General features: G+C 43.3%; 1 protein-coding gene across 1 annotated transcript in view; it reads right to left on the reverse strand.

The window, feature by feature from the left end:
• Positions 1-996: 996 nt before the first annotated feature.
• pappa2 (pappalysin 2) overlaps positions 997-13,857 on the reverse strand; it is a 586,487-nt gene continuing 573,626 nt past the window's right edge. The window contains exon 22 of the mRNA XM_070887395.1: positions 997-11,213. Within this exon, the coding sequence (XP_070743496.1) occupies positions 11,109-11,213 (105 nt within the window). The 3' untranslated portion in view covers positions 997-11,108. The remainder of the gene's footprint in view (positions 11,214-13,857) is intronic.

The raw sequence follows: 13,857 nt of genomic DNA on the forward strand, positions 1-13,857 counted from the left end.
TTCTTCCAACCCCCTTACCACCACACCTGATTTCTCGGAAAGCTCGGTGCGTGTGTTACAAGGGACATCTTTGTAGTGGATGAAATCCAGAAGTCACGACACTGTCACTATTCACTTCATACCCAATAAACCAGCTAACAATCCATGACCCACACACAATCCCCCATCTATGGCGGGGGGACGGGTGGGGTGAGGTCATGCACTTGCGCTGGGGTAAGGGACTTCGGCTGCAACTTGGTGGCTTTTGCTGGGTTGTTGCAGATCTGTCCTCTCTGGTTCCTGAAGTCAGAATGGATCGAATTACAATTTGCAAAGTCAGTCAGAACTTGGGCTGGCCCTTCCGAAAACTTCAATGGAGCGATGGGGGCGGTGCTAAGAGGTAGCACTGCACACTCTAGCGCCACCTACGTGATGATGTCATCGAGCATGCAACGCCCCCATATTGCCGCGGTTGCGAACTTGACTGCAACCTTTCACCTGCCACAGCGCCTGCCGACTCTTCCGACAGGGAAAGCAGTGGGTGCATCGGTGATCCCGGGGGTATCGTCCGGAGAGCAAGGTAAGTGATGAAAGTTAATTTATTTAACTTCTATTTATTTGTAGCAGCATTGGGGAGGTGTGAGTGTAGGTCATTGAAGATTTTTTTTCTCATCTTCAGGCACCAGGATGCTATCATCTTAGCGGCAAAAAACTGAGTAGGCCTCCTGTGCTACCGCTCTGTTGGCGCCCGAGGGTGAGTGTGAACACTTCTCTTAGTGCTCCACTCTCCTCTTTGGGCAAAACAACTGAATTTTCGTACTTTGAGGCGGTAGACACCGCCCGGCGCTAAAGTTAGTGGCCAGGAGGTGTTACCGCCTCAATGCGGGCGGCACCGAATTTCCACCCCCGTGTGTCGACCGATAGATTGCCGGGGGAAAGAACAAACTGCAATCTATGAGGATAACAACTTTTTATTTTATTTTTAATTTCGTTTTTATACACACAATAAAATCGTTAAGACAGTTTCTCAAGCGTAGAAACAAAAAAAGTTTAAAATGTTGGTCACTTGTGTTCAGTGTTTGCGTTAGCCCTCCGATCACCAAAGGAAACGTTTCAGCAGTGAGTTAAGTTCCAGTTTATCAGAGAGACTACCAGCAGCGTAAAGGTTTGGATTGGACAGTGTTGTGTGCCAGGTCTGACCGCCCGCCCGTTAGATACTCTGGTGCAAGCAGAACGCGTCGCAGCCAGCGAGATAGAAGTGGGCTGTAACTTGCTCTGTTGCCCTTGTCGGGAGATGGCTGGGTGATGGCTGAGAGACACCTCACCGACTACAAACAGCCCTCACACTTAACGTCAGACTCTGACTGGCAATATGCCCACCTGTTCCTGATTCTTTTTTTCAGTTTTCTAGTGAAAAGTTTTAACAAAGCAGCTTTCTTATTTATCCGAGGCATGTGATTGCCTTTCTGTGAGGTGTTTTGTGTGTTTTCATCTGTTTCCTCCTGTGTGTGTGTGTGTGTGCGTGCGTGTGCCATCATGTCGGTAGGTAGATAGGCAGCCTGCTCAGAAATGGCCACAGGGAGGGATGGATACTAGCCTTGCTCCCTGGCTGATTCCCCTCAGAAGCTTCCTACAGCACAAGAACTCACCACTATCACAAGCACGACCTGCGCCACTTCTGAAGCGCAGTACATGTGTGCCCTATACCGCCTCCCCCCTGTGTGTGTGCTGTGCCATCCCCATCACATACCCATGAAGCAGCTTTTTGTTGTAAGTATGGAGCGATATGTCAAGACACACTTTGTCCCTTTAGTGATCGGGTGGCTAACAATGAACGCAGTCTTATGCATATTACATTAGTCAAACAGGAAAATTACGTAAAACGGAGACCGTCCGTAAATGAGCAGCAACCATTGAAAGACATCAAATAATACTCTATAAGTGGCAGATACTGCTGAAGATTATCAGGGTCACTCTGACATATTTCACAGTCAGGCGCGTACTCTCTCTACACTTAATGTTCAAATCTTACTATTCCACAATATTTGAACAAGGGCTCTTCAAAAAGGCTCTTTATCAGTACAGCAGCCTCTTGTTAACCCTTTAAGTTGTCTGCTAACACACATTGTTTACAGCTCCCTCTCTAATAGAGAAGCCATAGCAAGCTACTCGGTACAATACACATTCTATATAACCCACTAAAACACACCTCAAAAACTTATGTGGTTTTCAGGTACACCTATTTCTCTAATCACTGACAAGACCATCTCTTCCTCCCATTCCATTTCCCCACATCCTGCATGGAAATATTTCCTGAAATCAACTGCCAGCATAAATCCTTCATCATATTCCTGTGCAAACCACTAAACTACACTTGCATTATTCTCATGAAAGAGCAAGAATGGACAACTCTGACTGTGCAGTAGTGTATAATTGTGTGCGCATATATATATGAGGGAGAGGAAGATAAGGAGTTCCCATTAGCAATCACTGTTTTGTTTTCCAATTTCCTCCCTTTCTCACCTGAAGCTGCAGACTACTGCTGGGTTCTGGGTCCTGTGTCCGGAGGAGACAACCACCCTCTTGTACCTTGCCCTGGGTATAGCGCGAAAGCAGAAGGTAAATGCTGTCGAGCAGTTCAACTATTGGCGGGGCGGAGAGATAGCAGCAACCATTAATGCTGCCCGCAAATGTACTTTCCCACAGGTGTCACTAGCTCGGTATCAAAAGGGGAAGCTAATGCTTTAACGCCACCCAAGCTCAAAGATTGCCGAAGCCCCCTACTACTGCCTCAGCTGAGAACTGGCCAATTGTCAAGTCCTTTGCTATTCCACTTGAAGGAACTCCTCTATGTTAAGTAGATGAACTTTGTTTCGGGAGTCCGTACTGCCCCAAGTGCAGGTGGAGATTTGACTTGCGTATTATCTTTCCGTTATATTGTGGGATCTAAATGCAGAGGATTCGGAGGAATGAATTCGCCAGTGTGTCTGGTGGGCTATTGTTTGGGGCTGTTCACACATGACTATGGTCAAGGGATGCCAACTGACGCAGCAATTTGGAGCCAGGAGACATTGACCATCTGCACTCCCATGTTAGTGGCATAACCCTTGATCCATTGCAGTCTTTCCATTACATTTGCCCAATTACTTTGCATTCTTTTAAAGCAGCACTGCCCCGAAAGCATTCTTTTCACACAGGTACAAAAAAAACAGGATTCTCCTGAGCATTTTCAAATTCTTAAGACTCAAAAACATTTTGTGACATTTGTGCTTAGATTGAAGGAAATTGACTTCAAATTACCAGAGAGGGACTTCAAGGCTGTATCTAGATAATTATTGCAAGGCATTTGCATTTCAGTTCAGTGTCAAAGCTAATATCTGGATCCCTTGCTTAGATACCAGTTCGTAATGCATTCCCAGATATCCATTGTTCTACATCCAAACTGTCTGAACCTTTCCGACAGTTGCAGCCTGTAACTCACTCCCAGATATGAACAATTCTATACAATAAACCATCTTCACTCCAGCCCACCTCCTCCGATTAGATTGCAGCCTTAAACACATTCCCAGGGACCCATTGATCTCTACAGATGAACTTTATTTCCGTAGCATCGGAAGGCTTATTTCATAAAGGAGACAACTGAAAAATACTTAGATCTGGGTGTGCATTATTGTTCTAATATGATCTCATTGAAGCTCTATTGATAACAACTTGTATTTATATAGTGTCTCACATAAGCATTATCAAACAAAATTATAAATGAGCCACATAAGGATTTAAAAAAGGAGGCAGATAGAAAGCACACAGAAAGCAGGAAACTATAGACCAGTTAGCCGAACATCTGTCATTGAGAAAATGCTGGAGTCCATTATTGAGGAAGCAGTAGTCGGACAGTTGGAAAAGCATGATTTAATCAAGTAGAGTCAGCATGGTTTTATGAAAGGGAAATTAAGTTTGACAACTTTGCTGGAGATCTTTGAGGATGTAACGAGCAGGGTGGATAAGGGGGAACCTGTGGATGTGGTGTATTTGGATTTCCAGAAGATATTCAATAAGGTGCCACATAAAAGGTTACTGCACAAGATAAAAGTTCACGGGGTTGGCGGTAATATATTAACATGGATTGAGGATTGGCTAACTAACAGAAAACAGAGGATCAGGATAAATGGGTCATTTTCCAGTTGGCAAACAGTAAGTGATGGGGTACCGCAGGGATCGGTATTGGGGCCTCAACTATTTACAATCTATATTAATGACTTGGATGAAGAGACCGAGTGTAATGTAGCCAAATTTGCTGATGATACAAAGATGGGTGGGAAAGCAAATTGTGAGGAAGACACAAAAAATCTGCAAACGGAGATAGATAGGCTAAGTGAGTGGGCAAAAAATTGGCAGATGAGTATAATGTGGGAAAATGTGAGGTTATCCACTTTGGTAGAAATAACAGAAAAGCAAATTATAATTTAAATGGAAAAAAATGGCAAAGTGCTGCAGTACAGAGGGACCTGGGGGTTCTTGTGCATGAAACACAAAAAGTTAGTATGCAGGTACAGCAAGTAATCGGGAAGGCAAATGGAATGTTGGCCTTTATTGCAATGGGGATAGAGTATAAAAGCAGAGAAGTTCTACTACAACTGTACAGGGTATTGGTGAGGCTACACCTGGAGTACTGAGGCAGTTTTGGTCTCCATATTTAAGGAAGGATACACTTGCTTTGGAGGCAGTTCAGAGAAGGTTCACTAGGTAGATTCCGGAGATGAGGGGGTAGACTTATGAAGAGAGGTTGAGTAGGTTGGATCTATACTCATTGGAGTTCAGAAGAATGAGGTGTGATCTTATCGAAACTTGTAAGATAATGAGAGGGCTAGACACATTGGATGCAGAGAGTATATTCCCACTCATAGGGGAAACTAAAACTACGGGGCATAGTCCCAGAATAAGGGGCCACCCATTTAAAACTGAGATGAGGAGGAATTTCTTTTCTCAGAGGGATGTAAATCTGTGGAATTCTCTGCCCCAGAGAGCTGTGGAGGCTGGGTCATTGAATATAGTTAAGGCAGAGATAGACAGATTTTTGAGCGATAAGTGAGTGAAGGGTTATGGGGAGCGGGCAGGGAAGTGGAGCTGAGTCCATGATCAGATCAGCCCAAGAGGCCAAATGGCCTACTCCTGCTCCTATTTCTTATGTTCTATTTATTTGTTTTACCAATAGTCACAAGAAAAACTGATGTGCAAAGTGGGAACAATCAGGTTACAACTTCGTATGGAGTGGCAGGATTGGAGTTTCGTGAGGCACAAACTTTCCATCGAGCATTATTTTTAATGCAAGGAGTGGGTCCCTGGATACCACTGTTTCATTTGGTAACACTGTGGTGCTGGCATCTGCCTTAAACTAGAATGGGTCAGAAGTAGCCGTTTGCTGGTGTGATTCTGAGAAGGTTTCGCACTTGCCCCCTGGTAATAGATGCCATCGCCCCTCATGTATTAGATTAAGTGATCATAACCTGGAAAGACCTTAAAGAATTCAGGGAGGTTTGTTCAGCTGGAGTTTCTACTTCTAAATCCGAGCTGGCTGATTCTCGTTATTATTACTGTACAGGAAATCCTGATACCTACTCCCTAAAATAGCTTGTTATTTTACTGCTTGTTAGTGCTTGGGCAATGGGCCGGTGGTTCCCTGGGTCATATTTATTACCCTTTTTAACAATAGGCTCCACATTAATTGGCCACCGGTCCTGTTAACCCCACCCCCGCAATGAGCCCTCTGTGATGACAACCAATGCTCCAACAAGTTTCCTCCCCAGTCCCCTTCACAACCTTAGGATATATAGCATCTGGCACCGGGGACATGTCAGTTTTGGGTCTCTTTAACTTGTCAAGTATTTTGCCACACTGATCTCAGAGGCTTCTCGGATATTGTGTGTACTGCAAAAATCAGATGGCTTCTTTGCGTTATCCCAATATGGTGAATGCATCCAGGAAATATTGATTTACTATTTTGACTTCAGGTTCAGAAGCACGGGGGGGAACCTACATGTCCGGCAGGAAGTGAGACGCAGCAGGAAGTGAGATGCGGCAGGGGTTGCGCCAGTAGTGCTGTGCCAGCAGTGCTGTGCCAATAGATGTCGCTGTCAGACTCTGGTGTGGTGAGGCTAAATGTTGTGATTGTGTCTGTCGTGTAAATGGCGTCCGTTTCAAGGCTGCACATTAACTATTAATCTTTGCATGCACAGTATAGATTTAGCAGAGGGCAGTTTGCCTCCTGTTTAGGTTGGTGAGTGTGTTAAAAACGTTAGCAGTTTCCGCATTAAATTCTGGCCCAGGTTGAGTCCGGCTTCCCAAAACTGAGCTATCTGGAATGACCGCAAGATCTCAAACCTGAAACGTCAACTCGGTTTCTCTCTCCGCGACGCTGCCTGACCTGCTGAGTATTTCCAGCACTTTCTGTTCTTATTTCATATTTCCAGCATCCACAGTATTTGGCCTTTTGTATGACCGAGATTCGGTTTGACCATGAATAGCTTGTTCACTGAAAACACTTGACATAGTTCTAAAGTTCAGCATTATTTTTGTGTTTGAGGAATGTTAAGGTGAGTGCAGGGGGTGTGAGTTTGGGTAAACTCTCGTCTCTATTCTTAGCGACTCTGAAACAATAGCACCCTGTAATATACCTTACATCTACCCTCTCTACATCGTTCTTGGATATAAATGAGTCAACATCCTCTGTATAAAGATACTTATAATAGGCACACTTTAGCTATTTCTGCAGGGATTGAGTATCGATCTGCAATATGCCTTGAACCATACAGCGCAAACATCAAGTGGTTAAAGAAAGCAGAACAATCTGTGGGCGAGTGTGGAGCAAGGGAGCAGGGAATATGAGAGCAGGGAGGTTATGCTTGAACTGTATAAAACACTAGTTAGGCCACAGCTAGAGTACTGCATGCTGCTCTGGTCACCACATTACAGGAAAGATGTGATTGCATAAGAGAGGGTACAGAGGAGATTTACGGGGATGTTGCCTGGACTGGAGAATTTTAGCTATGAGGAAATATTGGATAGGTTGGATTTGTTTTCTATGGAACAGAGAAGGCTGAGGGGAGACCTTATTGAGGTGTGTACAATTATGAGGGGCCTAGATAGAGTGGATAGGAAGGACCTATTCCCCTTAGCAGAGGGGTCAACAGCCAGGGGGCATAGATTTAAAGTAATTGGTTGGAGGTTTAGAGGGGATTTGAGGGTGGTGGGAGTCTGGAACTCACTGCCTGACTGCCTGAAAGAGTGGTAGAGGCAGAAACACTCACCACATTTAAAAAGTACTTGGATATGTACTTGAGGAGCCGTAACCTACAGGACCAAGAATTGGAAAGTGGGATTAGGCTGGGTAGCTCTTTGTTGGCCGGCGTGGACACGATGGGCCGAAATGGTCTCCTTCCGTAAACTTCTATGATTCTATGAGCGTGTACCAGCAAACGGGTAAAGGTTTCAGAAGTAAGGGCGGACACAAGGATTCCATTTGCTTTGACCAAACTATGGGATGGGGCCAGACTTGTCCACAGGTCATGATAGCTGGTGAGTGTCTGGTGCTCCCAACTAAAAACCACACAGCAGATGCAAGGGGCCCAAACATGGACAGCCTATCAGTATAATAAAAATGTAAGTCGGTACAGTGTTGATTTGTTGCCAGTAGATATGGATCCAGGCAAATTTTTCAGGATTCAAATACCAGGGGATGTAAGTTTTTAAAAAGAGAATAATTCACCAGGCAGAGACTTGGAAGTGAAAGTATAACTGGGTTCAAGAGGCAAGTTAGACGTGCTCCTGCAGAGAAAGAAGATTGAGAAGGCTTGTTTATCAAAACGGACAGGTTTATTGGACCGACTCCTCCTATCCTGTATCTTAAAAAAAAAATCTTACACTGTAGATATTAGAACAATGTGCAGTTTAAATTGGTAAATGAATACCGGATTTTATCTTAGTCTCTGTGGAGCTTGGTGATTTATGAGGCAAGTTTTTAAAAAAAATGACCAAAATATGCGTTATTAATAATCTCCACATTGCTGACTGCCCTCTGACCCAATCTACGTTAACCAGACTCACACCTAAACAGGAGATGTCTGAGTGTCTCTTGTTACGGCACAGGTGGTTTGAGGTTCACTGTGATGTATTGGTAATGCGGGAGCTCGTTTTGAGAATAGGATGGGCTGTGGCTATGATGGTGTGCGACAGAGAGTGTTTCAGTGCTGTTGAAGTACACCATATCATCAGGTGATACATCAGAGAAATGATGTACACCTTCCATAGATACGAAACTCGGGCCACTGCACATTGGTCAATTATAGAAACTGCCCAATTTTAATTTCCGCAATGCTAGTCTTGCTCCAGTGTGGCAAGTCTCCTGTACTAGTTTGAGTACAAGTTTCACACCATGACGCCTTTCTTTCATTTGTGATCAAAATAAATTTTTTTTAAAAGAGTTTAAGCCCCGGTTTGATGGCACTAAACAGGTTTTAAACTGGAATTTATTACAAGGTTTTGCAGCTAAAGGAAACCAGAGAGAGCTTTAGGGTGGGGAACTGATATGACTGGCTGCGGCTACCAGCAAGGTTGAAAAGAGAAGAAAGGATGACTGAGGTGGCTGAAGAATCCTCATAGTTTGACACGCCAGGAAGGATTGCATTGGAATGAGGATGCAGAGAAAAGGAGCAAAGTGAATGGTTCAGTTAATATAGTGACTGACTGGTCCCTCCGCTCTGTAAAAAGGAAAGCAAATAAGAGCTATGGAGATGAGCAGGGGAGTGGAACTAATTGGACAGCTCTTTCAAAAAGCTGGCACAAGGATGATAGATCCAAAGGCTTCCTTCTATGATGTAGAGTTCTGTGATTTCTGATCACAACTCCTTTGTTAACTGTCTTAGTTTTATTTAAATGTTTGGTTACTTTGTTATACTTATCTAGGTGCATACTCACAACTACATTAACAACACCCAGGTCAAGATTTAGATACAGAATTAGTATGATACTGATTTTGGTTAAAGCTGCCTCTACTCTGTCCAAGCACTACACCTTACCGTCAATTGCACCAGTGTGATATTTCTGTTTCCCCACACTAGCCATCGTTATGACCAAGCTGAATATGATTACTAGTTTGTATCAGATGAGGTTAATAGTGCCCAATTACAGGCCTCTTGTACCTTTACAGCCATCAAAGGCTTGCATTGAAGGTTGAATTTGAACCCAATCCCATAGGTGAAATACATTTTTTCACTATCCAATTAATCCCACAGCCATGCCCCCATAGCCCAACATTTTTTTTCCTTTTTACAATTTGATAGGAAGGATCAGGAGAAGCAATATGAACGAAATGGTACAATTTGAAAGGGGGTTACAGGAACGGAGAGACCTGCGGGTGTATGTACACAAATCTTTGAAAGTCGAGGAGGCAGTTAAAAAAGCACACGGGATCCTTAGCTTTATTAACAGAGGCATAGAGTACAAAAGCAAGGAATTTATGCTAAACCGTTGCAAATCACCTCAGCTGAAATAGTATTCAATTCTGGCTACCACACTTTAGGAAGGGTGTCAAGGTCTTAGAGAGGGTGCAGAAGAGATTTACTAGAATGGTACCAGGGGTGAGGACCTGCAGTTTTATGGAGAGACTGGAGAAGCTGGGGTTGTTCTCCTTGGAGCAAAGAAGGTTGAGCGAAAATTTGCTAGAGGTGTTCAAAATCATGAAAGGTTTTGCTAGAGAAAATAAGGAGGAACTGTTTCCAGTGGCAGGAGAGTCGATAACCAGAGGACACAGATTTAAGATGATTGGCAAAAGAACCAGAGGTGACATGAGGGAAAAAGAATTTACGCAATGAGTGATCTGGAATATACTGCCTGAAAGGGTGGTGGAAGCAGATTCAGCAATAACTTTCAAAAGGGTATTGGATAAATACTTCAGGGGAAAACATCGACATGGCTATTGGGAAAGAGTAGGGGAGGGGGACTAATTGGATTGCTCTTTCAAAAAGCCGAATGGCCTCCTTCTGTGCTTTATGATTTTGCCTTCCCCCACTCCCATATCTGATCAGATCGACTTGGTTGGCTTTATTTAATTCTGCTTTTATAATTGAAAAGCTTGAAAGCTGTAGCAATAATATTAAAACTCGTAAAGTAGCTATAGCGAGTTAATTATACTTGTGAAGAACTCATGCTACCAAACTGGACTATGTTCATACAACCTATGCAGAGCTTCCATGTGAACTAAGCCTATGATTTTGGCAGAATGTTGAATCTCTTCATTGATATCAAAGGTACAGTGTAGAACACGATAGTCATACACTACTCAATTCCCTTTGCCAGAACATTATTCATAACCAATCAACCCTTTGATTTTTTTTGTTCTTAAATATAGATGTGAGCTAGCAATTAGGCTTGGCTGATATTGGGTTGGAGATACTCTGGCATGGTTGGACAGGCTTCCCACCTGCGTTTTCTATTCCGTCTATTTGTAATACCAAGAGAATGACAATGGTGCTGATAAACTGGAACAACTGACCATTTTTTACAGCTTGTGGCATTATCAAGCAGTTGTCGGTCACATAGCCCGAGGCGCAGGATGTCTCTCAGATTGAAACTGGAAGGGGAGATGAGTTAAATCAATTGTAATGGTTGGATGAAGTCAGGCTTGAAAGTGGAAAGGAAGACCGAGGGAGATATAGAATGCTACAGTATTGAGTTGGAATGGAAGAGGGAGAAGAGGTAAAAGTTTAAAAGAGCAATGGCTAGTAGTATTGATATTATTGAGGGAGGTATTGGAGCAGTGTGAATCAAATAGAAAGCGACGGCATGCCTACACAACCTCCCCACAGCTACAGTGTACTGCACAGTCTGATCCCTACACTGCCTACTGTCTAAGTCTCCAAGTGAAACTGCTGAGTTAATGTCATTCATACCCATTGTTAAGACGACATACTGTATTCCCTGACAATGATCTTGGTACATTGACAAAAAAAAATCATTGCCCTCCGTTCCCCCGTTTTGCTTGAATATAACAAAATAATGTGTGTTTTGTGGCGTCACTGCTGGTCCGAGGCCAGAATGCTCCTGGCTGGATACGCGGTGTCTATTTCTCTTCTGTGTTAGTGAAAACTGAACTTTCGTTCTTTCTGAAGGTTCTCCTCAGCATTGGGGTCCCGACAAGTGCACTCGTCCTGCTCCTCACAATCGGCAGCAAAGGGAATCACCTGTGAGGGAGCAATTGGAAAGAGCGTGAAGTCGATATCAACAGGTTTACACAGCACCAACAACCAATCGGACATGAGAGTAGGGCAGGTCACCTTTTGAACTGCAGTGGAAGCTGACAAATACGTGAAAGGAAAGTCTGTCATGAGTTTATTTTGCTACAAACCGAGTTTAAAAAAAAGTGGGGTTTCATAAAACCAGTACATTGACAGTGCTGTGGAATCCGCTGGTTTATATTGTGGAATTGATTCCATAGCACAGTGCGCATGCAAATGTAGAGCCGGAAAAATAACTGTGTGAATGAAGCAGGGCACTATAAATGCGCAAATGGACCAGCCACTTGTGGTGAGGAAGGAATATCCCATGAATTGTGAATTGAGACAGGTTGCTGCACCACTCTGCCATTAACTTCATGAAAATGGCATCTCGCCCTTAACCACCCCAGTAAGTTTCATGAAGTTGCAGCATTTGCCCACTAATTGCCCATTAAACTCGCCACCAAAACTCAAGACTAGTAATTAACCACGTAAGTACCCTTTTAACAATGTGATAATTGTTAACGACTGCCAATCAACCTCTCTGGCCCAGAAAGTGAACAATTTAAACAGTGGAGTCTCATTCCTTCAGCTATTGAATTATTGTAGGGGATTTTAAAAATGTCCCGTTTTAAATTTGTAAATTTTTTTTCTTACTTTTGCCTCCTTGCCTAAACCTCTCCGCCTCTCTTTCTTCCTTCAGTATGCTTCTTAAAATCTACCTCTTTGACCAAGCTTTAGGTCACCTGCGCTAATTTTTACTTGTGCGGCTCGGTATCACATAATACTCCTGTGAAGAACCTTGGGACGTTTTACAACACTAAAGCGCTATATAAATACAAGGTGGTGTTGTTTTCCTTTCTATCTCTTTCTTTGCTTTCTCTGAATCCAAATCTATCTTTCCCCTCTTTATTTCTCTTCCTGTACCAGATTTCACTCGACTTCACCCTCCTCAGACATTCCTCTGTTTATTTCTCAATCCTTAAATCCCATTGCTAAGGAGATACACTGTTGGTTCCATCATTAACTGAGGTCCCCGTTGCCATCGTTATCAGTTTGCACTTCCAGCAATTTACAGGACAAAATATGTTTGAGCTGAAGGGCGCAGGAGAAAGTCTAAATAACCGGGGGTGCCACAAGATGCCTTGCTCCAGCAAATTGCGGCAAAGTTTCAAAGTAGAATTTTGTGGCCTTTACTTCTGGCTGCCGAACCTGCCCCACTGTATGGAGATGGTCTGCCTAGGTCATTAATAGGGAAATTGGACTGGTGGTCCATAGAGACAAGATGAGCACTCAGCCTTCTCATGGCCAACATCATCAACTCTATGATCCTAGCAACATGCATCTCTCTGCACCATTGGACAGGAGCACCAGCTCATTTGCATTACACTGCTGTAGGACACCGCCAGTGTGCGGCAAATGCATCAAACTCTTTGTGCTGAGCAGTCATGCTGTAGTTCTTTGTCTCTTGGTGAGCTGAGGACAAATGATTCCACAAAACAAGAGCACAGGTTTGTAGAGTGAAATCTATCCTCGAATGCAGCGATCGGAGCAAGATCTACCTTTCCTGGAAGACTGCTCCAGTCTAAAAATGAGGTCATGCCTACTTCTTGAGAAAAGAACATTCTCTCAATGAGTAGACTTGGCAACAAGATAAGTGGAAACAAAGCTTGTGGGGAGCCAAAAGGACTCAAAATAGTTCTTATTCATAGCAGTGAAGGTTTTGTGATGAATCATAGAGCTCATCTCAATTGTGAGACATGTCTGCTGCTGGGTATGGGAAATATCATTTTGGAACTCCACTTCTAACTCTCCTGAAGGTTCAGGTACTTCCAGTCTACAAAAGATTTAGTTGAGCTTGATGGAGCCAGTATTTGAAGTTTATCTTAAAATATTCAGACCTTGATGAGCCAAAACTCTTTCCAAATAAATGTCAGCAAAACTGAAGCGATCCTCTACAAGCCAAAGCTTTGAAACTTTGCCCTTTTGTTCCTTCACATTCAATTTGTTTCACCTGAGAGGCATCATCCACCTCCACCACTACTTCTCCCTCTGTGTAATCCAAACTCTGATCCATAACTTTTATCACCTTGAGGCTCTCCATACCAGCCTCAATAAAAATAAGTCATCTAGAAGGTGAAGGCCAACATTTTCACCACTGTCAAGTCCTCTTAGCCCCTCTGCTGAAGATCACAAGGTCGCTGTGTAAAAGGAAGGTCATTCAGCCCATTTAAGTTCATCCACCCAGCAATATTGTAAAGTCCCTTCATTTCAGCATTCATTGTTTCTTACATGATTCCAATGTTTGTTGGCTCCATTATTCTTCTTCCTGGAAGTCTAGTCCACATATTTATCCCTCTTTGTGTAAAATCTTTAGACATCAGTCCTAAATTTAACATTCACTGGTTTGTATTTATGTCCCCTTGTCCTAATCTCACGATTACCAGTAGTCCTTCATTTCCCTTTCTCCCACCTGTTCATTGTCCACTGCTCAGTGAAGTACTCTGAGAGGTCTCTATAGGTAAGAAGCACAGTTGTAATATACAGGACCACTGTGATCCAGCTGGCTAATCCTATGTCCCTCGTACTCATTTATCACTTTTTTTTTTTA

This window comes from Pristiophorus japonicus, chromosome 8 (assembly GCF_044704955.1).
Source record: "Pristiophorus japonicus isolate sPriJap1 chromosome 8, sPriJap1.hap1, whole genome shotgun sequence".
Taxonomy (NCBI): Eukaryota; Metazoa; Chordata; class Chondrichthyes; family Pristiophoridae; genus Pristiophorus; species Pristiophorus japonicus.